At 56.1% G+C, this 26,403-nt stretch overlaps 1 protein-coding gene across 1 annotated transcript in view; it reads left to right on the plus strand.

Annotated features, from left to right (window-relative positions):
- Nucleotides 1-25,175, plus strand: part of KCTD16 (potassium channel tetramerization domain containing 16) — a 52,236-nt gene extending 27,061 nt beyond the window's left edge. The window contains exon 3 of the mRNA XM_058815427.1: nt 24,646-25,175. Within this exon, the coding sequence (XP_058671410.1) occupies nt 24,646-25,094 (449 nt within the window). The 3' untranslated portion in view covers nt 25,095-25,175. The remainder of the gene's footprint in view (nt 1-24,645) is intronic.
- The last annotated feature ends 1,228 nt before the right edge of the window (nt 25,176-26,403 follow it).

A 26,403-nucleotide genomic window follows, 5' to 3' on the forward strand; every position in this document is an offset into this window, starting at 1 on the left:
AAAAGATCTTTATGGGGAAAGCGGGGAGTACGGAGCATTGCTCTGCATTCAGTGCCTGCTCTTTATTTCCCTTTTCACCACAAGAAAGAACATGTGAGAGGAGCTGCATGACAGGGAATGACGAGCAGAGCCCGAGGCTGCTGCTGCTGCTCAGAGCAGTTTGTGAGCAGGGCAGTGGCTGGATGGGGGAGCTGGGAAAGAGCATTAGCACAAGTGGCTCCACAGGCCAACAAAGCCTAACAAAAGCTGCCTTTAGGAAGAGCTGGTGGTGCATTTGTGGTCTGCAGTCAGTCACTGCTTTCACCGTGGTTTATTGCAGAGAGGGGTGTGCTTGAACCACAGAAGGGTTGGTACGGAGTTACCCACGTGCAGGGAAAACCCCACAAACTGTGTGAGCTGCACTGAGCTGTGCCTGGGTGATCAGAGCCCCTCAGCCCCTGCTCCCTGCTGGGGTCACCGCCCACCTGCACCGCCCAGGGCCCCCAGCCCCTGCTGGCTTTGGCTCCCTGCTCTCCTCGGAGAGGAGCTGAGTCCGTATGTGTATAGGGGAGCACCAGCACTGAGCTGAGGAGCCGAGGATGTGAGGAGCTGGCACTGGGGGCTCTGTGGGACCCTGTCCCTGTGCTGGGAGGGTTGTGGCTCTGAGCCCCTGTCCCTGTGCCCTGAGCCCGGTCACTGCTGCAGATCCGTGCGTTCTGTGGGAGCCCTGGGTGCTGAGGTGGCAGGAAGTGACAGTGACAGTGACACCCAGCGTGGGGCGGGGGATGCAGATCAAACCTGATTGCTAAAGGCCAATTGTCGGCTCCTTTCCCCCTCCATTCCAAGGCGGGCTGTCACGGCAGGGCTGTGCCCCGGCTGCCCTGGAGGCTGCAGGTTCGCCGTTTGTGGTTCGATGCTCATCACGAATTCGATGCTTTCGGCGCATCACAAATTCGATGCTTTTGGGTGCTCCCCGTCGTTCGGGGCAGTTTCAGGCTCTGGTTCCCCCTGTCCCGGGCCAGCTCCGTGAACCGGCTGAGCTCCGGTGGGCCCCGGGCTGCTCTGGGTGCGGGGATCCCTGCCCCGCTCTCGGCAGTGATTTATTGATTTATTGATGTATTTATCTCCTGTTTGCCCGATTCCCGTGTGAGGAGGCTGCGGTGCAGCACAGCCCCAGACAGCTGTGCCATCCCATCGCCATCCATCCTTCAGCTGCCGCCTCCGCTCCGCTGCTCCCCAGCGAGCGAACCGGGGCGCTGGGGCACCGGCGGGAGAGGGGGGACAGGGCTGCAGGAGCGATGGGATCGGGGAGCGGTGGGATCGGGGGAGCTGTGCGGGAGCGGTGCGGGAGCGGGGGGATCGGGTAGCAATGGGATCGGGCTCAGGGCTGCGGGAGCGGCGCGGGAGCGGTGGGATCGGGTAGCAATGGGATCGGGGTCAGGGCTGCAGGAGCGGGGGGATCGGGGGAGCTGTGCGGGAGCGGTGGGATCGGGCTCAGGGCTGCGGGAGCGGTGGGATCGGGTAGCAATGGGATCGGGCTCAGGGTTGCGGGAGCGGGGGGATCGGGTAGCAATGGGATCGGGCTCAGGGCTGCGGGAGCGGGGGGATCGGGTAGCAATGGGATCGGGGTCAGGGCTGCGGGAGCGGTGCGGGAGCGGTGGGATCGGGTAGCAATGGGATCGGGGTCAGGGCTGCAGGAGCGGTGGGATCGGGTAGCAATGGGATCGGGCTCAGGGCTGCGGGAGCGGGGGGATCGGGTAGCAATGGGATCGGGGTCAGGGCTGCGGGAGCGGTGCGGGAGCGGGGGGATCGGGCTCAGGGCTGCGGGAGCGGGGGGATTGGGTAGCAATGGGATCGGGCTCAGGGCTGCAGGAGCGGGGGGATCGGGTAGCAATGGGATCGGGCTCAGGGCTGCGGGAGCGGGGGGATCGGGTAGCAATGGGATCGGGCTCAGGGCTGCAGGAGCGGGGGGATCGGGTAGCAATGGGATCGGGCTCAGGGCTGCGGGAGCGGGGGGATTGGGTAGCAATGGGATCGGGCTCAGGGCTGCAGGAGCGGGGGGATCGGGTAGCAATGGGATCGGGCTCAGGGCTGCGGGAGCGGGGGGATCGGGTAGCAATGGGATCGGGGTCAGGGCTGCGGGAGCGGTGCGGGAGCGGGGGGATCGGGCTCAGGGCTGCGGGAGCGGGGGGATTGGGTAGCAATGGGATCGGGCTCAGGGCTGCAGGAGCGGGGGGATCGGGTAGCAATGGGATCGGGCTCAGGGCTGCGGGAGCGGGGGGATCGGGTAGCAATGGGATCGGGCTCAGGGTTGCAGGAGCGGGGGGATCGGGTAGCAATGGGATCGGGCTCAGGGCTGCGGGCCTCTGGGGCCGCTCTCTGCGGCACCGGCCCCGCTCCGCCTCGCCCGCCCCGCACGCGGCTCTTTCCGTGCCAATTACACCGGAAATAATTATTTCATTACACCATTCTTCGCTAACTGCCTTGCTCTCCATCTTGCCTTTGATTGCTCAGCAGCGATTCGGGGTGAAATAATTGCATGTTCGGGGAATTTGCTCCGAAGCTGGTAATTATTAATTTCCCCTTCAGTTGGTGTTCCACGTGCGTTCGGTGCGCACGGGCTGGGAGGGAGCGCGGGGCTGGGGCTGCTCCATCCCGGCGGGACCCCGGCCCTGTTCTACTGCAGTGTTTGACTGTTTTACACCATCCCTGGGTTTGACTATTTTACATCATCCCTGTGTTTGACTGTTTTACACCATCTCTGGGTTTGACTGCTTTACACCATCCCTGGGTTTGACTATTTGACATCATCCCTGGGTTTTACTGTTTTACACCATCCCTGGCTTTGACTGTTTTACATCATTCTGGTATTTTGCTGTTTTACACCATCCCTGGGTTTGACTGTTTTACATCATTCTGGTATTTTGCTGTTTTACATCATCCCTGGGTTTGACTGCTTTACATCATTCTGGTATTTTGCTGTTTTACACCATCCCGGCCCGGGCAGCCTCGCCACTCCTCGGGCTGGTGTAAGAATCCCAGTTAAAAACAATAACTAAATAAACAATTTAGTGCAATACAACAGGCTGGTGCCCCTGCACTTGCTGTGCTTTGCAGCTCCGTGTTTCTGCTATCCAGCTGCCTCATGTCTTCAAGCTGCTGACTCCCATTTATTAGTAATGGTGTGCTAATGATTCTGGTTCTGTGTCTGTCGATAATTGCTTCAGATTTTGAGAGTATAGAACCATTAAGGTTGGAAATGACCTCCGAGATCATCAAACCCAACCTTTGACCAATCATCACCTTGTCAACTAGACCAGAGTGTGTCTGATGTTGAACAAAGTCCAAGAAATTACTTTTAGCAGTCAAAAGTAGTTTGAAGTTCATGAATAATATGTAGGTCATCTCAGGAGCCATCATTAACCTGTGCTGAAGCCCACTGAAGAATTTAAACTGGGTTTAATTCTCCCATTTCCTGAGCAGAGGTGATGCCCAGGTGTGAGGAGTGTGACAAATCCTCGTCTCCACTCCCCTCTATAGTCTCCAGCAAGTGCTGAATTATTCTTTCCCACAATTAGGCCCATTTCCTAACAGTGAAATTTAAAAATCCAGTTTTCCCTGGAAAACTGCCCCAGTCTCTCACTGAGCTTTAATCTGCTCGTTGGACTTTTGCTCTTTTTCCTTTAAGCTGCGCTCAGTGTCTCACTCCAGGGGACAGGAGGGTGACACCCAACTCTCTCCTGTGTTTGCAGGAGCCTGGGAAGCCTCAGCTCTGACAGGAGGCAAGGCTGGGTAACCGCAGTGGAGCAGGGACACAATTGTGATGTGTTCTGCGACAAACAGGAAACAAATTATGATTCGGAAAGGATTTAATTAACCTGAATAAATTCAGTTAAGCGGCATTAAAAGTTCTGCCCAGAGTATTTGCTGTCTTATTTTTTCATTTCCATGTAGAAAGGTCCCTTGCTGGGTCTGTGCACGTTACCCTGAGGTTTTGATTAACTCCAGCGTTTCCATTAGTTAACTGTAATTAAATATTTATGGTACAGTACGTCCACGTTCTGCACAGCCCGGAGAGCAGAGAGGGAACGGGCTCAGGAGCAGCAGAGGGTGCAGGGGCTGGGCTGGGTTTGCCAGGCTCTGGTTCTGCTCCATCCCAGCCCTGTGCCCAGCCCGGGGCTCTGGGCCCTGGGGCAGCTGCGTGGGAAGGGCCCGGCCGGGAGCAGCAGGGATTTCCCTGCCCTGGTGCCTCCTCTCGGGCTGTGCACGGCTCATCAGGGCAGGGAGCATCCACCGGTGCCCCTAAATCGCCTTGTCAGCGTTTGCAATGTGGGCTCACAGAACCGGCAGGAGTCACTGGTGTGGGACACCTCGGGGGCCATGAACTGGGAGCTTTAGTTAGATTGAATTAGTGACAAAAAGCAGTTTTGTCAGACTCTTTCCTCACAGAACCCCGGCTGGCAAACCCCCCATGGCCTTGGGAAGGACTCCTGGAGCTCAGCTCCTCACTCAGCATCCACACATTTGTTTAAAATGGGGCATCCTGCCAGAGGAAGGGGAAATGTCCTCGGGCTGCCCCGGGGAGGTTTAGGGTGGATGTGAGGAGCATTCCTCCCTGCTGGAGAGCCCTGCAGTGTGCTCAGGCTGTGAGGAGCATCCCTCCCTGCTCAGTGTGCTCAGGCTGTGAGGAGCATCCCTCCCTGCTCAGTTTGCTCAGGCTGTGAGGAGCATCCCTCCCTGCTCAGTGTGCTCAGGGCAGGGGGAACAGACCCAGGGCAGGTAATTTGGCTGTGAGGAGCATCCCTCCCTGCTCAGTTTGCCCAGGCTGTGAGGAGCATCCCCCTCTGCTCAGTGTGCTCAGGCTATGAGGAGCATCCCTCCCTGCTCAGTGTGCTCAGGCTGTGAGGAGCACTCCTCCCTGACTCTGGGAGTGCAGCTGGTCTCAGACCAGGCAGAGCCTCCACAGCCCAGCTTTGCCTTGGGTAAAAGCACAAAGGATGGGATCCCTTTGGCTCCCCTCTCCCAAGGCCAGAAGCTCGGGAGCTGTTTCAGCAGGGCTCTCTCTGTTCAAACAAGGAATGTGCTGCTGCTGAAAGCCAGGGAAGGGAGCACAGAGGATTTGCTGCTCTTCAGCAGCCTGGGTGGTGTTAGCAGCTGTGGAAATTGGTTTAACTTCATTGACTTCCCCAGAAATGAACCGATTCTTCTCCACTGTGGATCTGCTTCCATGGGACTTAAGTGATTTTCAGGCTGACATTTTTACTGGGAATCACATTTAAAGTTCAGATAATACTAATCAAGTATTTACTTACTGGTGTCCCCACCATCCTGACTAGGTAAATAAGGTTACTCTATGTACAGAAATCTGATAAATAGATAAAAATCTGGATATGATATTTATAATTAACCAAGATGGGAAAGGTGAGGCTGTGTGAGGAGAGCTGTGATTGGACTGAGCTGCCAGCACACCCTAAGGCCTGGGAGCTGTGTCACTGTCACCTGCAATGAGGTGGATCCAGTTCCCAGGGCTGGGCAGGGCCTGTGCTGGGTGAGCCCACCCTACACAGTGCCCCCAAGATGACTGCAGTGCCAAACCCTGGTACCCCATGGCAATGGCTGCTCAGCTCCTCCTGCTCATCCCAGCCAGCACAGGCAGCCTGAGGAGCCTCCAGGGCTGCTCTGTGCTGTCACTGCAGCATCTTTGAGGTGCCACATGCAGGAATCACGAACCCAGGCATGGCACACACAGGTGATGTCAGGTACTGTGTTCCCTTTTATCCCCGCTGTATTAAATGCTGCTCCTCTAGAACCAAATGTGTTGTGCCCTCATTTGGTTGAGTGGCAGGAACAGCATCTGCATGTGCATTCTGTGCATTAGGAAGCAATCTGTTGCTGAAGGGGAGCTGCTGTAGTCATTTCTAGCTCGGAGTGCTCCTGAGACATTTCACCAGAAATGCCCTGAGTCTGAGCTGCTGCTGCTCCCGTCTCGGGTGAAAATGGCCACACAGGTGCTCCAAGAAAGAATCGTTCACAGCTATTTGTGTCACTCACCTCACGCTGCTCCACGGAACAACCACCATGCTTCCAAGCAAGACTGATTTGTTTTGTTCTATGAAGCTGTTTTTAGTAAAAGGAAATGCTGGGGCTGCTTTACCTTTCTGTTTAGGAAGTGGCACAGTTCCAGCTGCAGGAGGGTGAGCTGGGGGTGCTGCTGACACACACAGCTCCTGCATGGTTACCTGGAGATGCCCTGAGCCTTCCCAACACCTCTGGAATGTGCTCTGGGTGTGATGGTGTTCAACAATGTCAGATGGATGAGTGTCACAGACATCTTTTGTGAAAATTCTTTTCTTTAGGATTTTCCTCCTGAGAAGCTGAGGTCTCAGAAACAAAATGTAAACGGTGGTTATCTGCTGCTGTGGAATACAACAGGTGCATCTGGGATTGGTCTCGTGTAGATGTTTAGATTTAGTGACCAGTCATGGCAGAGCTGGCTCTCTCTCTCTGTCCGAGCCAGCTGCCTTTGTTTTCATTCTTTTATTTTCTATTCTTAGCTTAGCTAGCCTTCTGAGAAGAAACCTTTATTTCTATTCTTTTAGTTAGTTATAATGTAATATATATATCATAAAATAACAAATCAGGCCTTCTGAACATAGAGTCAACATTTTCATCTCTTCCCTCATCCAAGAAGTGTCACGGATGAGGTTCTCCTGAGGTTTGCAGGGAAAGCAAGGCAAGCTTCACACACAGATTGTTCAGGGCTGGGCTGGCTGGGGCTTGGAGCACCCTGGGACAGGGGAAGGTGTCCCTGCCCATGGCCCTGCCAGGGGTGGCACTGCATGAGCCTTGAACTCCCTTCCAAGCCAGCGCTTTGGGGCCCTGCAGAGCCTGCAGAGCTGATGACAGGAGTTCAGCACACTCTGGAGCCTGCTCCAAGGGCCGGTTCCTTTCCCCATGGAGGGGCAGATGCTGATTTTGATGCCTGGTTCTCTCAGCATCCCTGGAGGTTTTGTTTCCTTGAGCTGCTCTCCTGCAAACTGCTCTGGTTTGTTTGACTGAATCCTCATCGAGGCGCCTGAGCTAAAAATGAAATGCAAATATACAGGAGCTATTCCTGCTTTTTTCAGCTGTATAAAGCAGGAATTGGAAAGATAAATTACCATAGTTCCCTTAAAGCACATATAGCTGGGAAGCAAACACTAAAACATCAAAATAAAGCCTTTTTTTCTCCTTCCCTCTTTTTAAAGCAAGAATATAATTATGCTCCATGGCTCTCACCAGAGCCCAGATCAAAGCCATTACATAAGGCACTGCTCTTGGCTGTTTGGCTGTGGCTCTGGGTGGCACATGCAGGGTTTGCAGGGGTGCCAGGGCTGTAGCTGGCACTGCAGGGAGCAGCCCTGGCACCAGGAGGGCTCAGGGCAATGGGCACCTCTGTGCTGGGCACCCTGGGGAGGGCAGGAGCAGCAGCACAGCCCCGGCGAGGGGTGGGGGCTGCCCTGAGCCCTGCCCTGAGCCCTGCCCTCTGCCCTGCCCTGTGTGCCAGGCACAGGCTGGGGCTGGGGCAGGGAATGCCCCAGGCTGCTGGCAAAGGGGATGCTGATATAAAGTCACTTGTAGCTTCAGTGTCTGCTTGGCTCATTCTCATTGAGGATAAAAATCTCTCTCTGAAGCTCACAATGCCTAAAATGCAGCTCCCCTGAGCCCCCTTTGCAGCAGGACAAATTGGATGCCCAGCACTGGCAGCCCTCACCCTGGGGCTCAGCAGTGGGCACTGGGTCATTTCCCCAGCGCAGCCAGGAGATTGTGCACAGATAACACCATCCATCATTTTAACACGGCAGCCTTGGCAAAAAAAAGACATTGCAAGACTGAAAGCAATTTATATTTCCCCACAGAAATGCTCCCCTATTTTAAAACCACAGCAGTTCCCTCCTTGCCTTCCTTGTGCCTGCATCCCCTCCTCCAGGGCACGTCCCAGCCCTGCTTGGGTTCTGAGTGCAGGGAACACTGCAGCTCTGCCTCAGCCCCAGAGGAAAAGGCGCAGGAGACAGGGAGAGAAAGGATGAGGAAAAAGGGAATGATCCAAGGGGGAAAGATGGTGCCCCCTGCAGGGGTGGGAGCTGCAGCCTCACCCAGCTCCCACCCAGGCCCAGCCTCAACTCCAACTCCCCTGTGGCCAGGGCAGTGCCACGCCACGCTAGGCCGGGCCCAGAGCCACAGGGATCCACTTTGTCCAGTGCTTGGTGCAGTGCCCAGCCCTGGAGTGCCCCAGGAGGGGCTGGGGGTGGCACCCAGAGCTCTGGGGACAGGTGGGCATCTGGGACAGTGTTCACAGGGGTCTCAGGGTGAGTGAAGAGATGAGGATCTGACTGCATGGTTCAGAAGGCTGATTTATTATTTTATGATATATATTACATTAAAACTATACTAAAAGAATAGAAGAAAGGATTTCATCAGAAGGCTAGCTAAGAATAGAATAGCAAAAAATGATTACAAAGGCTTCTGCCTGGGTCTCTCTGTTCGAGCCAGCTGACTGTGATTGGCCATTAATTAAAAACAACCAACATGGGCCAATCACAGATCTACCTGTTGCATTCCACAGCAGCAGATAACCATTGTTTGCATTTTGTTCCTGAGGCCTCTCAGATTCTCAGGAGGAAGAATCCTAAGGAAAGGATTTTCATAAAGGATGTCTGTGACAGGGATCAGGCACAGCTGGGGCTCCATGGGCTGGGAGGGCTTTGCCAGCCCCAGGGGTGCTGGGATCCTGTGCCCCACGTGCCCCATAACTGAAAACCAGCTAAAACACCTCCGTGGCGGCAGGGCTGGCATCTCCCCAAGGTGTCCTGCAAGAGTGACTCAGAGAGCTCCCCAAAACCTGCCCAGGGACATTTGTGACACTGCAGAAAGGAGGATGGGAAATGGATCACCACTGGGCTTGGGTCAGATCCAGAGGTTTTGTTTGGAAAAGAACTTTTCAGAGGAAAAGAACAAAGTCATCCTGAGCAATGCCCTGTCTCATTCGCCCTTTCCCCAGGCTGCCAGAGGAAAACTCTCCATCTATGCCAGGGCTGCTATTGGGTCCCCAACAAAGTAGACTTAAAGCCAGAGTTCCCCTGAAATGAACCAGGATATTAATTAAAATCTGTAATTGCAGAACTCCTGAGGCAGTAATGATAGGATGTGTGCGTGTTTCTCTGTGATTCCTGTTAATCAAGAGGAGAGCCAAGGAAACAATGCATTAATCACAAAAGTGCAGATTTCTGAGCACATAATGGCTGGTAAGGACCCAAGTGCCATTGATTATCCCAGGAGTTGCACACACCGTGGCCTGTTGTGCCTTCCAGAGTGTGCCTGGAGCAGAAACCCCCAGATCCTGCTGGGTGGGCACTGAGGGAGGGCTGGGGGTTTGTCTGCTGTGATTGCAGCAGTTTGGAACCTGCAGGGGCCGAGCTTCCATCTGGGCACCTGCAAATCTTGGGAGCTTGCCATGAACCAACGCGGGCTGCCAGCGCCTGCCTGGAGCAGCCTGGGCAGGGCTGGGCCCTCTCCTGGCCCGGCTGAGGCTCTCCTGACGCCTCCGCCCATCCTCTCACCCCGTCTGTGCCTCTGCTTTGAGATGCATTTGCTGGGCAAGCAGTAAATCCGTCACTCCAGCGAGCGCCTAATTGAGCTGCTCAGCCCTGGGCAGTCTCTGTTTCCTTTCAGAGGATAAATGAACCCCTTCCACCACAGCATGTCTCTGCCTTGCCTCCTCCACCCATCCCTTTCCGAACCCAGGAAACCCAGCAGAGCAAACAAGCAGAATGTTCTTGTCCTGCTCCCCTGGGCCCTGCCTTTGGAGCTGTTTGTGGCCCTCCCTGAGCTCCAGCTGGGCCCTGCCCTGACCCCCACACTGGCCCAGCTGGACACTGACCCTTCTTGCTGCTACAACAACCCTCGGCGTCAGATGCTGTGCTGCTGAGCTCATGGACTGCCTCCATGCTGGTTTGGGCCTTGAAACAAATTGCAGTTCCATCAGATCCAGGATAAATCACTTAATGGCATTTCCCAGGTGCTTTGAAATTAAGTTTATATTCTCCTAAAAGAACGTCAGGCTCCTTGCTGTGATGGAAAGCTCTCACAGTTTACTGGAAAGTTAAAGTTCTTTATTTCCATCTGAAAACCCAGCCCCTGCAGCCTGGGCTCCGTGGGGAGGGCAGAGCAGGGCGTCCCTGGGCTGGGAGTGGGGCTGGGGAGCACCAGGAGGGCTCTGACAGGGCAGGTCCCAATGAGGATTGCAATTCCAGAGCAGCAAGGCTGCCCCTAGGGGATGCAGGGCCTGGGACTCACTTCAAGGGGGTTTTGCTCTGCTGAGGGACCTGTCTGACCCCTCTGGTCTGAGGGTGGCTGGAATCCCCTGCCCCTGCAGAGCGAGGGCACTGCCCAGCAGTTCTGGGCAGAGTCCCTGGGGGCCCAGAGACATCTTTAATGCGACCCTGAGAGAGGAGAATCCTGCTCCAAGGGAAAATCCGATGCTGCCAGCCAGCTTGTAATGCAGAAATGAAAATCAGTTAAATAAAGGTTACTGTGGGGTTCTGCTGCCCTGGGAGCCAGGGGAGCTCCGGGCTGGCCTTTGTTTGGTTTGGATGTGGGTGAAGTTCTCGTGCTGGGGCTCAGGTGTGCTGGGGCACTCAGTGTGTGAGGCTGGCTGAGGCTCAGGTGTGCTGGGCTCAGGTGTGCTGGGGCACTCAGTGTGTGAGGCTGCCTGGAGCTCTGGTGTGCACAGCTGCAGGGTGCTGGCACACAAATGCCTTTGGCTACCCCTGGTGTGCCTGTCCTGACTGCCATGGCACCGCTCCCCTCACCCTGGGGTGCAGCTGAAGGGGGCCAGGGCTCCTTTTGGGCTGGGGGCTCCTTTTGGGCTGGGGGCTCCTTTTGGCTGGGGGCTCCTTTGGGCTGGGGGCTCCTTTGGGCTGGGGGCTCCTTTGGGCTGGGGGCTCCTTCAGGCCAGGGCTCCTTTGGGCTGGGGGCTCCTTTGGGCTGGGGGCTCCTTTTGGGCTGGGGGCTCCTTTGGGCTGGGGGCTCCTTTTGGGCTGGGGGCTCCTTTTGGGCTGGGGGCTCCTTTGGGCTGGGGGCTCCTTTTGGGCTGGGGGCTCCTTTTGGGCTGGGGGCTCCTTCAGGCCAGGGCTCCTTTTGGGCTGGGGGCTCCTTCAGGCCAGGGCTCCTTTGGGCTGGGGGCTCCTTTGGGCCTTGCTCGGGGCAGGGGCTCATTCAGGGGGGGCAGTGGGTGCCGGTGGCATTCAGGGTGCACAGTGTGTGCCAGTGCCATCATGTCCCAGCCAGCCCTGCCTGGGCTCTGTGCACTCCTCTCCACGTCTTGGGGCTTTTCCATCCCCCCAGTGCTCCCCCAGTGCTTTCATAACCGTTCCAGCCACGCCATCAATATTTAAAGAGGCTCCAAGTGCTCATTTCCCTGGTGCAGGCAGCAGCTCCAGCCAAGTGCAGCCCTGCACAGGGAACTTCTGCCGGGCTCTCCAGCCTTCCTTTCCCAGGGATGGATTTGACTGTTGTTATGGATATCCTGAAAGGAGGATACCAGAAAACATACATTAGACCAATAACCATATCATAAATATGTATTTGCGCTGGAGCGGGCAAATTTATCTGTGGAATGATTTAAAACAAAATAAATTCACAGGGTAAATTATTCAGTGATTAATATTTGACCAGGCACAGTGTATGCAAAGTTACCTTAATCTGTTTGGAGGCCTGGGTAATGCACAGCCTTGTGCAGGATTTTTACAGCTGTTAAATATTTAGGGCCTCTTGGTCATGTGCACGGGGGCCCCATAAATCATTTTGTCTCTGTAAAGAGGCCTTGAAACACAAGTAAATCACTTTGCTGCTTGCTTTATGGCCCTCGTGTGCAGCAGGAGAGATATAAAAAGGCTTAATGTGTAGATGAGGCTCTGATTCTGCTGCTTTGGGACCTGTGATGCTTTCCTAACACCAAACTCCCTGCGGGAAGGGCAGCGTGGCCGGAGGCAGCACACGCCAAGGTGGGGCAGCTCCCTGGGCTGTCCCATGGGCTGGCAGGGTCCTGGGCACCGGTCCTGCTCTGCCCCAGGCCCCTGGCACCCCCTGGCACCCCTGGCCACCAGTGCCAGCTCTGTACTGGGGGGACAGGGCAGCCCAGGGCTGCTGTGCCAGTGCCAAGGTGCCAGCTCAGCTCAGCCCCTGCTCACCAAAGCGGGACTGACCCCAGCCAAACAGGAGCCTCTGCCCCAGACACTGCTGATGCTGCTTTTAATTCCATTGTTGTTTAACATGTAAGAGAAATCTCCCAAACTCAGTGAAATCCCTCAGCTGGCAGGGTGGGAGCTGCCCGAGCCAAGCTGTCACTGTGATATCATAACTAGAGCAAATGGCTTTTGATTCGGTGATGGCAACGAGACAGACCTTTAGCTGTAAATGATTCGTGTACAGGGCTAATACAGCAAACATTACAGGCCATGCCAAAACGCTCCTTGGCTGTTTGCTGTGCCTGACTGCGATGCACACGAACGGTTCCTTTGTCGCTGGTGAATCCCCCATCTCCGGGTACTGCTTATCACAGCACAAATGCAAGCGCCCATGAAATGAAATTTCACTCTATTAATTAAATATTCTGTGTTACAGATTAATCTCCCACGTTGAGTTAGAGTTTGTTCCATTTTCTGAAGGCAATAGGTCAAACGTGAGAGACAAATACAATACAAAGACCCAGCCAGCAGATGAACCCTGCCAGGCCCTCCAGGAGCACCCCAGACCTCAGACCCTAACCTGGCACAAAAGGTGCTTCCTCCTGGCACAAAGCCACTGAGCTGCCCTGAGAAAAACACCAATCACTTGGTTTTAAAATTGTAAAAGTTTATTAGTAATAAAATGGTTATAAAAATAGCAATATAATTAGAGTAATAAAGATTTTGGACAATTTGAATTAGGACAATATGAGACAATAGAGTTACGGATTTCCAGGTACCTTTTCTGGGCAGCACAAGCCCAAAAAAAGGCCTCACATTAACAGAAAATTTACCCTTAAAAACAATAACCTGTTGCATATTCACACACCTCATCCATGATGTATAAATTCCATTCAAACACAGGATTCTGTCTGGGCAGTGTCAGGTTCTTCCTCTGAATCCTGACAGCTCTTCAGGGCTGAGCAAGGCAGGAAGAAGTTTGTTTCTTCTGATAATGGAGAAATAAATCCTCTTTCTCTGAAAGAGTCAGGTGTCCTGTGGCTGCTATCTCACCATGAGTCCTTTCTTTAGAAAAAGTATCCTACATAGCACAGTTTCTATTTTAACATTTGGTTATAACCCAAAAGTGTATTTAACACACTACTTAAGAGAATTAACACAGCATCACTTCCTAAGACAACACATACAATACTCATTTTTATGTTTGCCAAAAGCCAGTCTCCCACCTGTGTCTGACACAGGGCTGGACTGTGGCTGTCCCATCAGGGATGCTGGCATGGGGCTGGTGCAGCCCCTGGCCCACACCCTGCACCCCAGGGCTGAGCGCGTCCCCCTGCAGCTCCAGCCTGGTCTGAGAGCTCCAAGGGCCAGACTCAGACCTCGCAGCTGGTCAATAAATAATGACCATAAACCACCACAACGAGCCTCTTGACCAGCAGGTCACACATGCATTTACAGTGCAATTCATCTTTCCCCAGCAGAGGAACTGGGCTGCAGCATTTGGTGTTCACCAGATAAAGCTGAAATAAAGAAATGGGGGAGACCTGAGCAGCTGCTCCCAGTGTCAGCATCCAGAAGTGACTCCCAAAAACGAGCTCTAGGCCATCTCTTATGGCTGGGGCTGGCTTGAGGGAGGGCTTTTAAGCCATGGGCTGCTGGGGTTTCACCCTTCCCCGCCTGAGCAAGCCCCTTTGGGGCTCAGTCTGTCTGTCAGGACGTGGGCTGGAAGGACCTGCTGGGGTTCTGTGCTTTCTTGAGCTGCCTCACTCCTTAACAAGCTCCTTCCCTGACCAAATGACTTCATTTCTGTGGCTGGTTTGATGGCAAAAGGGCCCAGGAGGGTGCAGGAGGGAAAGGAAATATCTGGAGCAATTGGTGCGATTAGCTCATTTCTTGGTGGTGTTGGACACCACCAGTGAATTCACCTTCTGTAATTACCTTCACTGTTTAGTCAAATCCCAGAACCCCCGAGGCTGGAAATGTCCAGCCCTGTTCCTGCCCTGTTCCACGTTCAGGAATTGCCCATCCCCTCCCTGCAGCCCTGTGTGAATTCAAAGCAAAGGGGCACCCGAGCTTCACCCGCCCTCTGCTTTTATTCAGATGCAATGGGCCACCCCAGCCTCACCTGCCTTCTCCTTTTATTCAGAAGCAAAGGGGCACCTGAGCTTCACCTGCCCTCTGGTTTTGTCCTTCCCAGCCCTTGCACGGGCAGAAAGACCCAGGTGCTTTTGGCTGATGCTGCACGAGGGGAGCTCAGGGAGCTGGGGGCCCTCGGTCCCTGCCCAGCACCCTGGGGCTGCCCCTGCCTGGCTCAGCACCCTCCTCATCCCCTCAAACCCTCTGAGAAGGGAAAAGCTTCTGATCCCAGAGCATTTAGGATTGCCAGGCATGGGAAACTTAATTGGTCTTGAAAGCGGTACTGAAAATGTTTGGAATAAAGTGGTGTCTGGAGGGTCTCCCACTGCCTGCGTTTATTTGATGCAAAAGTGCTTTGCTCAAGATGCTAAATCAGATAAAGCAAGCCATTCATTTCTGAAAGTTCAATTCACCACTTAGAGGATAGAAAATAAACCAAGCTAAGCCACAGCACCGCTGAACAGCGAGATACGGGGTTTAAGGCAAAGCCCACTGTGCCTGGGAATGTTTCTCACATAAATCAAATTTATCTCTGTAGAGCAGAAACCCAGTTTATGAGCTTCAGACAGGGAAAAAGTAAGAAAACTTCCAGAAAGGGTGTCTTAAATAGCTCATAAAAACGGAGCCTGTGCCCCTGTGGAAAGGAATATCTGATAGTCCCAGGAAAGTGCCAGCCCTGCACAGAGCTCAGCTCCCCCTGTGCTCCCACAGGAGGTTCAGAGCATTCCCACTTCCTCTGCCAGGAGCATCCCTCCCTTCCTGGCACAGAGCCCAGCTCACCTGAGGAGCTCCAAGGGCTCAGAGCATCCCTCCCTTCCTCTTCCAGCAGCAGCAGCTCTGATCGTCATCATGCTCCGGGGAATCCATCACCAGAGGCTTCTCTGGCCCTCAGCCCTCCCTTGTTCTACGGCAGGGACAGGGACAAGAAAAGGAGCAGGATCAGGGGCAGGAGAAGGAGCTGGGCACGGGCAGCCCGGGCAGGGGCACGAGCCACTGTGCCCATGTCCCTGCTGCTCCAGGCTGGCACCGCTGCCCACAGCAGTTCCCCCTGCTGCCTCTGCCAGAGCACAGGCTCATCCTCAGGAGCTGATCAGGAAAATGCAGCTGGTTTGGGGCTGGGGGAGAGGCAGCCAGGCCTGAGGTGTTTGTCAGTGCCTGTGGCCGGGGGAAATGCCACTGTCATCCCAGGGGATAAACCAACTGGGAATGCCCTGTGGCACTGCTGGGCACTGCTGGGCAACCCTGCCTGCAGAACCACAGAACCCCGGCACAGTTTGGGTTGGAAGGGTCCTTAAGTAAATCCACAGGGTTGGAAGGGCCCTTAAATATCAATTCATTCCCACCCCTGCCCTGGGGAGGGACACTTTCCACTAATCCAGGTTGCTCCCAGCCCCATCCAGACTGGCCTGGGACACTTCCAGGGATAGGGACCCCAGCACTTCCCCGGACAGCCTGCTCCAACGCTTAGCCAGTCTTTCAGTAAGGAAATTCTCCCAGCAATGCAACCTGAACCTCTCCTGGGGCACTTGGGGCAATTTTCCTGTCCCACCCCTCCCTGCCTGAGGAGGAGGCTGATGCTCCCTCACAGCAGCCTCCAATTAGGAGATCAGTAATGGCTTTGGGCAGGAAAGAGGGCAGCAATCTCCAAGGTAATTGTTTTCATAGGCATCTCTTTCAGCTGGGTGTCTCAGCAGAGCCGCTCGTGGCTGCTCTGCTGCCCTTGCCCCGTCCCCGTGCCCAGGTGCAGCAGCCACGGTCCGTGTCCCTCTGTAATGGGGACATCCGTCATGTCCCTGTGCCCAGCCAGGAGCAGTGCCCTGCTGGCTCTGCCCTGCCAGCCAGCCCGGGGCAGTGCCAGCTCGGGGCTGAAGGAGGCAGGGCAGAGATAACAGCTCACGGTGGGCTGGGGCTGCAGGGCTCCGTCACATGGGCAGGTGTGCTCCGGGTGCTGCGCACGGGGCTCGCCCAGGGCAGGTGGCACAGACTCCCTTCCAGGCATGGCTGCCCCCGGCAGGGCTGGCAGGGCTGCTGTGCCCCTCTGCCACCTCCACGTGGCGCCCGGCACGGGCACTGGGCTGTGCCAGCTGGGTGGGAGTGCCAGGGACGGGGGAGCCTGCAGACCCCAGACCCCTCTGGGGGTTCCTGTCCCTGCAGACCCCTCTGGGGGCTCCTCTCATTGGAGACCCCTCTGCTCCTCTCCCTGCAGACCCCAGACCCCTCTGGGGGTCCCTGTCCCTGCAGACCCCTCTGGGGGCTCCTACCCTGGACACAGCCCAGCCACCCCTGAGCTGCCAGGGGGAGCAGCAGGGCTGCATTCACTCACCTTTAGCAATATTTGCTTTGAATTCAACAAAACTCCTCCCACCTCCAGCCTTTTTCAGCAGAGTCACTTCAGTTGTGTGTTTAACAGCTCGCTGCCTGCTGTAAAGCTTAATTATTGATTGCTAGCCCTGTTATACAGCTTAATTATTGATAGGGAAGGGAAGGGAAGGGAAGGGAAGGGAAGGGAAGGGAAGGGAAGGGAAGGGAAGGGAAGGGAAGGGAGCTGCAGAGCCCAGGAGGGCTGCCCAAGGAGCCCTGGGAGCACCTCCTGGCCAGGGTGACTTTTGGGAACAGCACTGGAGCAGAGACAAAGGGACAACGGGAGGATGCTCCAAGAATAGCAGATCACTTGATACTGAGAGTAAAGGATGAGAGAGGAGAAACTGGAGCGACTGCAAGAACAGAACAGACCAGAGGTGAAAGGGGTGAATTTCTCCATGTGGTGGTGGCACACAGAGGCCAAAGCAGGGCCAAGGAGACACAGATTTATCTGTACAGGAGATGAGGACCAGGTGGGAGATGAAAGGGAAGAGAGTATGGCGTTAAATCATCGGGGCAAAACAGTGAAACTTGGGCCTTTTAAAAGAAGAGCTGGGTTTGTTCCAACTGTATCCAGAATAAAATGCCATGCAAAGACAGCAGAACAGCAGCTGGATTAAAACCCACCTTACTGCCTGGCTGCTAGCAGAAACTCCCCACTGAAGAGCTGGTTATCTCAGCCTGGGATTTCCCTCTTTGCCATGAGGGACTGGCCTGTCAGGCTGGAGCCAGGGTGACACTGAGTGACAGCCCGGCTGTCCCTGAGCCCTGTCCCTGTCCCTGTCCCTGCAGGGCTGCCTGCCCAGCTCTGCAGCCCAGCCCAGCCGGCTGCTGAGCACTCACTGAGCTTATTGCATTCACACCACAACAGCTCTGTCAGGATTTAGGGTCCTGTAACCCAAACCAAAGTGCTGCCCTCATCCCAGCACTGCTTCCTGTCCCCAGGGCTGGCATGGAACCAGAGCTTGGCTTGGGAGGGATCTGGAGAAAACTGAGCTCCAGCTCATTAAACAGAGCAGTGTCAGAGCTGCCATCTCAGTGAGTGTTGGGGGGAGCCCAGGAGCTGCCTGTGCCCCCATCCCATCCCTTACTGCCTGTGCCCCCACCCCATCCCATCCCATCCCATCCCATCCCATCCCATCCCATCCCATCCCATCCCATCCCTCACCCCCTGTGCCCCCATCTCATCCCTCACTGCCTGTGCCCCCACCCCAGCCCTCACCCCCTGTGCCCCCCATCCCAGCCCTCACCCCCTGTGCCCCCATCCCATCCCTCACCCCCTGTGCCCCCATCCCATCCCTCACCCCCTGTGCCCCCACCCCAGCCCTCACCCCCTGTGCCCCCATCTCATCCCTCACCCCCTGTGCCCCCCATCCCAGCCCTCACCCCCTGTGCCCCCACCCCAGCCCTCACCCCCTGTGCCCCCATCCCAGCCCTCACCCCCTGTGCCCCCCATCCCAGCCCTCACCCCCTGTGCCCCCACCCCAGCCCTCACCCCCTGTGCCCCCATCCCATCCCTCATCCCTTCCCCCAAGAGCCCAGAGCTGCTGTGCCATTCACCTGCCCGGGGACGGGAGCAAATCAGGGCTCTGCTCCTCTTCCTCCCCTGTTTGCTGAGATCTCCCTGCACTGATGTCATTTGTGGTGGGGTAAAGGGGAACATGCAATTTATTCTCCATTATGCTCAGGGTAATGACAAGTCTTAAAATAGCTCTCAATTAGCGATTGATTGCAATTAATTGGAACAACATAGGCTGACATGATAGCTTCGGATCTCCAGAGCATTTCTGACTTCATGAGCTCTAATTTCCAAAAATTCGAGAATTCTGGCTCCCACATGACCACGGCCATCTGTCAGCAGTTTCTCACACAGGTCTTCGAGAAGCAGGAACAATAAACTCTCAGGCTTTGCTAATTAAAGCAGGTGTCCAAAACGGGGCTCATTCCATGTGAACTGGGGGCTCCATCCAGGTGTGGAAATATCCCTGTAGTGCCCATGCACTGTGGGCTCCCCGGCCTGGCAGTGCCCTTGGCCAGGCTGGGCTGGCTCTGCCCTCACCCTGCATTGCTGCAAAGCTCCTGGCAGCAGCTCCAGAGCTGGGGCAGCCTCAGGGACCTGTTTGTGATCATCCAGAACACTGTGCTCCTACCTGTGCTTTAGTTAATGCATGGGTGGAGCGTCTCCTTCAATAAGAGGTTCAGCCCGTGATCCTGATCCCTCCCTGGGTTTGGCTCTGTGTGTGCCCCTGCAGGGCCAGGGTCACCCAGGGAGGACAGGGAAACCCCTGCTCCTCAGCCCAGACTGCTTTCTTTCCATCAAACTTCACTTTCAAGGTCTGGAGCAGAAATTGAAAGTAGCACAGAGCAAAAGGAAAGTCTGTGTTAAGGTGCTGGGTTAAGATGGCATTGATGAATCAAGAAATACCCAGAAAGTCTTAAATTTGAGGAGGCAGGGAAGATGCAAATAGTGGCAGCTGTGAGTTCCCTGTGCTCCAAACTCACCCAAGCTGGAGCTGCTTGGCAGAACAGAAAGAGCAAATGCTGTGGGCAGGGAAAGCTGAAGTGCCAGGTTTTCATATCACAGCATTTTCCCAGAGGAAAATGCACTGAAATGCCTCAGTCCTGATGGTTAAATATTGTTTCTGTTCACATCCTGGGAAAGGGGAGCACCAGGCAGGGGAGCCAGGAGCACTGGGCGATTCCTGCAGGCACTGCTCACACCTGGGTTATTCCGGCACTGCTCACACCTGGGTTATTCCCCAGGTCCTGCTCACACCTGGGTTATTCAGGCACTGCTCACACCTGGGTTATTCCCCAGGTCCTGCTCACACCTGGGTTATTCAGGCACTGCTCACACCTGGGTTATTCCTGCAGGCACTGCTCACACCTGGGTTATTCAGGCACTGCTCACACCTGGGTTATTCCCCAGGCACTGCTCACACCTGGGTTATTCAGGCACTGCTCACACCTGGGTTATTCCCCAGGTCCTGCTCACACCTGGGTTATTCAGGCACTGCTCACACCTGGGTTATTCCCCAGGCACTGCTCACACCTGGGTTATTCAGGCACTGCTCACACCTGGGTTATTCCTGCAGGCACTGCTCACACCTGGGTTATTCAGGCACTGCTCTCACCTGGGTTATTCAGGCACTGCTCTCACCTGGGTTATTCCCCAGGTCCTGCTCACACCTGGGTTATTCCCCAGGTCCTGCTCACACCTGGGTTATTCCCCAGGCACTGCTCACACCTGGGTTATTCAGGCACTGCTCACACCTGGGTTATTCCCCAGGCACTGCTCACACCTGGGTTATTCAGGCACTGCTCACACCTGGGTTATTCAGGCACTGCTCACACCTGGGTTATTCCTGCAGGCACTGCTCACACCTGGGTTATTCCCCAGGCACTGCTCACACCTGGGTTATTCAGGCACTGCTCACACCTGGGTTATTCCTGCAGGCACTGCTCACACCTGGGTTATTCCTGCAGGCACTGCTCACACCTGGGTTATTCAGGTCCTGCTCTCACCTGGGTTATTCAGGCACTGCTCACACCTGGGTTATTCAGGTCCTGCTCTCACCTGGGTTATTCCTGCAGGCACTGCTCACACCTGGGTTATTCCCCAGGCACTGCTCACACCTGGGTTATTCAGGTCCTGCTCTCACCTGGGTTATTCCTCAGGCACTGCTCACAGGGCAGGCTTGGCTGTGCAGGTATCCCAGCCCGGGGGCACCAGCAGAGCCCAGAATGTTCCCTGCACAGCCCAGGGGATGGGGTGTCCATGAGGAGCTCTCTGGAAGCCTGGGGTGCCCACAGCCCCCAGCCATGAGCAGCAGCTGCTCCCACCCTGCTGTGCTCCCATCCTGCTGCTCACACTCCAGCCTGCTCCTTCTCTCCACATTCTAACTCCATCACATGTTACTTTGAGAAGATCCCTACATAAATATTTTGGCTCATTTGATATGCCTTCTGGTATTTTAACACCAGGTCTCTTTTGCTTCACCATTTGGGGAAATTATTTTTATTTTCAAACAAATTTGATACTCTCGCAGCAGTTCACTTCCAGAAGCAAGTGTTTTAGGGAAGATTGCAGGAGTGAAATGGCAATGTGCTGGGAGCCTCCTGATGGAAGTGTGTGTGTGCTGGGGCCTGGCTGGAAATCACTGTGCAAGAGCAAGACAGACCAGGGAGCAATTCTGGGCTTTATATTGGGCTGGCAAGCTCAGGATATTTAAATGGAAAACACTTGGAACTGGAAATGTTAAATTTTAATTTCAATTCCAATTGAATTCAAATCAGATGGCAGCATGCAGGTGTCCCCAGCTGCCCCCAGAAGGGTGAGATTTGTGTGAGGCTCCTCAGGGGGCTGGGACAGCCACAGGCTCTGCCTGTTCCTCCTTGGTTCTTCCTCCCCATTTCCCTCCTGATCCCTCTCCCCTGCCCCTGCTGCCTCTGAACACCTGGGAGGGCTCAGACCAGCGATGTCCCTGCCAAGCCCTTCCCAGGATTGTCTCTCACTGACATTTTACTGCAGATGCTTGATCCTAAAAGCAAATAGAAGCAAATAAATCCCGGGGTGTCTGTGCTGCTGCCAGGACAGATCCTGGAGCCCTCGGTGCCCGGGGTTTGTCAGCTCCCCCTGCCCACCCTGCCCACTGGGCATTCACTGCTCAAACGGGCACCAGCTGCTGCCATCAGCCCCAGCAGGGCACAGACAGGGAGGAGGAGGAGGCAGAACCCAGAGCAGAGGGGAAAGTCATGGGACAGGAGGAGAAAAGGAGCGTGGGACAGAAATAAATCAAACCAACAGCAAAGCCCTGAAGCAGAAGGAGCAGGGATAAAAGGTAAGAGGACAACATAAATGGACCAGAGTGGATTGAGAACAGTGGGAAATGGCTCAAGGGATGATCACAGGCTGGGAGGTTGGTACAGACACACACGTGGAGGCAAATGACCATCTGGATACAGAAAATATCCCCGAGTGCCTCAAAAACGGGCAGCAGATGTGTCTGAGCCGCTGCCTGGGGACACCGTCCCCTCCCAGCCGTGACACCGTCCCCAGCCCTGCCCTGGGCCCCGGGACTGCCCGCGCTGGGCTCTCCATCCCAGGCCCAGCATCCCCAACCCCGAGCAGAGGCGTGGGAGCTGGGGCAGTGCCCGGCCCCTCTCCCACCATGGAAACCCTTCCCTGGTTTCTGTCACTCTGGCTCCATCCCAGCTCCCACAGCATCCGTCTGTCTGTCCTCCTGCCCAGGGATTTCCCCTCCCCTCCTTGCGGCCTGCCTGGCAAAGCAGAGGAGAAGGGGAAAGCTGGGTGGCTGCCGGCTCGTGTGTCAATTATACATCAGAGGCTCTGCTGCCGCTTCAGAAGCTTCTAATAATAATTATTATAATTAGGGCACTGGGAGAGAAATGCGCTGAGATCAGGGAGGGAAGCAGGAAAGCCAGGCCAGAATTAATTAGCCACTTTTATCTAAGAATCTCAAAGCATTTAGACATTAATTAACGGAGCTGTGGTTAAGGCAGCCGCTGCTCCTTCGCTGCCGCTGTGCTGGGGCTCGGCCCCTCCTCATCCTCCTGCGGGCACGGGGACGGGTCCTGATGGCTCCTCAAGCCCCTCGGCCTGGCTGCCCCCCCGAGGGCAGGCGTGTGTGTGTGCGCTGCAGCCGGGCACTGCCCTGGCATCCTGGGCACCCGTGGGCAGCAGAGGCTCCTGCGGGCCCAGCCCAGCCCTGGAGCTGCCACCCACCTGTGCCATGGCACCAACCTGCTGGTTATCGGGGCACCTGTGCCATGGCACCTGGGCACCAACAGAACCGGTTACTGGGGCAAATCCTTCCTGTCTCCCACCACACCCCGTGCTGCGCCCACTGTTGGTGAATATTCATTAAGAGAAATTAGCATCTAATAGGGCTTAATCGACTTATAAAAGCCTTGCTTTGTGCTAATGAAGTCTGCACTGTAGCTGTGGCTGATGGCAGCTGCTGGGGCCCTGTGCCCCGCTGCCACCTCGGCTGCATCCCTTCTGGTGCCCCACGGCCCTGGGAGGTGTTCCTGTCCCATCCTGGGAGCTGTGCCTGTCCCATTCCTGTCCCATTCCTGTCCCATCCCGGGGAACTGTGCCTGTCCCATTCCTGTCCCATTCCTGTCCCATTCCTGTCCCATTCCTGTCCCATCCTGGGAGCTGTGCCTGTCCCAGTCCTGTCCCATCCCGGGGAGCTGTGCCTGTCCCAGTCCTGTCCCATTCCTGTCCCATTCCTGTCCCATCCTGGGAGCTGTGCCTGTCCCATCCCTGTCCCATTCCTGTCCCATCCTGGGAGCTGTGCCTGTCCCATTCCTGTCCCATTCCTGTCCCATCCTGGGAGCTGTGCCTGTCCCATCCCTGTCCCATCCTGGGAGCTGTGCCTGCCCATGGGGGTGTCCTCCGTGCCCATGGCAGGGGCATTGCACTGACACAAGCATCCCTTCCGTCCCACACCATGGTGTGACGGCCTGTGAGTCCCAGCTGGGATAAGGGTGTCCGTGGCCTGGGCACTGTGTGCAGGCTTGCAGAGTTCCCTGATGATCCCAGCAGTGCCCTGGGCCCCTGCAGGGCGATCTGGGGTCGGTTTGGGTGCTCGAGGCACAGTCTGAGCTCTGTTCCTCGGCTGGAACAAAGCCCTCAGAGCTGTCCCACTGCTGTGGGATGTGGGTACCAGCTGCAGTGAGGAGCTGCTGCAATCCTCACAGCTCCTGGAACTGCTCTCAGGGCACGTGGGTCAGGGTTCTACAGCAGCTCAGCTCATAACGCCTTTGTCCAAGCCTAGAAATGGATAAAAACTCTCAGTTTAGCCATTATTGACTGTTTTCAGAGGAGACACAGGGCAGCTTTGAAGTGAGTCTGCAAATGAGAGGGGCCCTGCAGCTCCAGACTGAGAGACTCCTTCATCATCGACAGGGAAGAGGAGGGAGGAGGTGAGGAGGCTTCCTGGCTTCTGGTTTTCTGCCTGTTCCTGTAAATTGTGTGCTCTGTGTTCCTGGTAAGGATGGAGGCACAGGAGAGCAGGGCAGTGCCAGGGGGGCTCCCAGTGCCCACAGCCCCTTCCCCAGGCTCTTCCCCCCGGCCTCAGGGGCTCTCAATTGGCACCAACGTCTATTTCTCTTTTTCTTTCCTTTCCCCATTTTTCGATGGGGCTCTGGGGCAGCAAAAAATCACCTGAGTCCCACAGCTGAGCCCGCTGTCTGCTCTGCCCTGGCCATGGACTGCTGTGGCTGGGCAGGGCTCCAGCTGGAGAGCAGCCTCAGCCCTGCATGCAGGATGGGAATTGTCAATTGTCACTGTGCTGGGCTTCCCTGCCGGGCTCTGCCAGGGAAGGACCCGCTGTAACAGGGATCTGCTGCTGGTGCTCCTGGGAGCTCCAGGCTAACAGGGATCTGGTGCTGGGGAGCTCCAGGCTAAGGGGATCTGCTGCTGGGAGAGCTCCAGGGTAACAGGGATCTATTGGTGGTCCTGGGGAGCTCCAGGCTAAGGGGAATTTGCTGCTGGTCATGGGGAACTCCAGGGTAACAGGGATCTGGTGCTGGGGAGCTCCAGGGTAACAGAAATCTGGTCCTAGGGAGCTCCAGGCTAACAGGGATCTGCTGCTGGTCCTGGGGAGCTCCAGGCTAACAGGGATCTGCTGTGCTGGTCCTAGGGAGCTCCAGGCTAACAGGGATCTGCTGCTGCTGCTGGGGAGCTCCAGGCTAACAGGGATCTGCTGCTGCTGCTGCTGGGGAGCTCCAGGCTAACAGGGATCTGCTGCTGCTCCTGGGGAGCCGTGCCAGCACTGTGTGCTGATGTCCAGGGAAGGTCCCTGTGCGGGTCCCTGTGGCCCTGGCTGCCCTGCCAGCCTGGGGGGGCTCTCAGCAGCCTGTGCTGGGGTGTGGGGTCCGGAGCTGCCCTAACCCCTCTCTCTGTGCCCTGCAGGCGAGCCCTCCCGCTGGTCCTCGTCGCACTGCGACTGCTGCTGCAAGAACGGCAAGGGAGACAAGGAGGGCGAGAGCGGCACGTCCTGCAACGAGCTGTCCACGTCCAGCTGCGACAGCCAGTCCGAGGCCAGCTCCCCGCAGGAGACCGTCATCTGCGGGCCCGTGACGCGCCAGCCCAACATCCAGACTCTGGACAGGGCCAAGAAGGGCCCGGTGCAGCTGCTGCAGCAGGCCGAGAGCCGCAGGAAGAGCGACCTGCTCCGGACTCTCACCTCCGGCTCCCGCGAGTCCAACGCCAGCAAGAAGAAGGCCGTGAAGGAGAAGCTCTCCATCGAGGAGGAGCTGGAGAAATGCATCCAGGATTTCCTCAAGATCAAAATCCCAGACAGGTTTCCCGAGAGGAAGCACCCCTGGCAATCGGAACTGCTGCGCAAGTACCACCTGTAGGATCGGGGTGGGCGGAGGCACGGCCCCGTACCGAGAGCCAGAGCCAAGGGACACCACAGGAGCTCCCAGTAATAACTGTGCGTTAGGTCGCCAAAACCAAACCCATCTCTAGTACTGCCTAACTTGCCTATTTCACCTTAACATTTCTAGCGGTAGGGGAGCGATCTCTCTGCAGTCCTGGAAGCACAATGACAAACGCTTTTGTTTGTAAACTCCGAGTCTTACACAAGCTGAAAACCTTAATGGCACAGCCAGGGCACGCTGGTGTGGCCCCAGCAGGGCAGGGCAGGGTGGGCAGGGCTCGGTGCCCTCTGCAGCCTGCTCAGACCCCGTGTGCCTGCAGGGAGGAGCACAGCACAGAGCCCAGCCCTGCCCCGCAGTTTAAGCATGTGTATTTATATATGTGCATATATATATGTGTGTATATATATCTCTGTGTATATATATATATGTATATATATATCAATATATATTGCTTAAAGATTTTCTGGCTCTCTCCTTATAACTGCACTTTCTCAGAAAAGAGCATTTTTTTAGTCTGTGGATGTCCCGTTTCTCCTCCAGGCCTCTGAGGGCTGAACAGTATGAATCCATCTCCCTGTCTCTCTCCTCGCCCCCTGCCCGTCCTTCCCCTCCCTGGGACACTGTGAATGTGTCCCAGGGGAGAGCAGGGTGCAGTCTCTGGGTTTGTGTTACCATCAGTGAAATACTCTGTTTGGTTGGGATGCTGTGTCCCTCCCTGTTCCCCAGGGCTCTCGGCTGTTACAGGTGTGGAAAGCTGCAGGGATGGCTCAGGGCTGTGTGGGGATGCTGTGGGGATGCCGTGGGGGTGCTGTGGAGGTGCTGGCTCCCGCAGGTGCCAGGGCTGCGTGCCAGGAGGGGCTGTCCCACCTGGCAGGGACAGTGGGCACTGCAGCCCCTCAGCCCCAGAACCCCCCCAGCCCACGCAGGGGCTCAGAGCTGGCACTGCAGGAGGGAGCAGGGCTGTGCCAGGGGCGGCACAGCCCTGCAGGAGCTCGCTGCAGCCCGTCCTGTGGTGCCAGCCCTGCCAGGGCCCTGGCGGCACTGCAGCAAGGCACACTCTGTGCCCATGTGCCCGGAGCTGTGGGAAAGGCTGGGCTGCTCCTGCACTGCTCTGAGCTCGGGGAAGGGCCAGGGTAGGGGGGCACAGGCTGGCCACAGAGGGGCAGGGCTGGCACAGGCAGGGCTGGCACAGGCAGGGGCACAGCCAGGGCTGGGCAGGGGGCTCGGGCTGCTGGGGCAGCGGTGGAGAAGGACAGAACACTGCAGCACTCCAGCTGGGGAGGCC

Source organism: Ammospiza caudacuta, chromosome 16, assembly GCF_027887145.1.
Source record: "Ammospiza caudacuta isolate bAmmCau1 chromosome 16, bAmmCau1.pri, whole genome shotgun sequence".
NCBI classification, from domain to species: Eukaryota; Metazoa; Chordata; class Aves; order Passeriformes; family Passerellidae; genus Ammospiza; species Ammospiza caudacuta.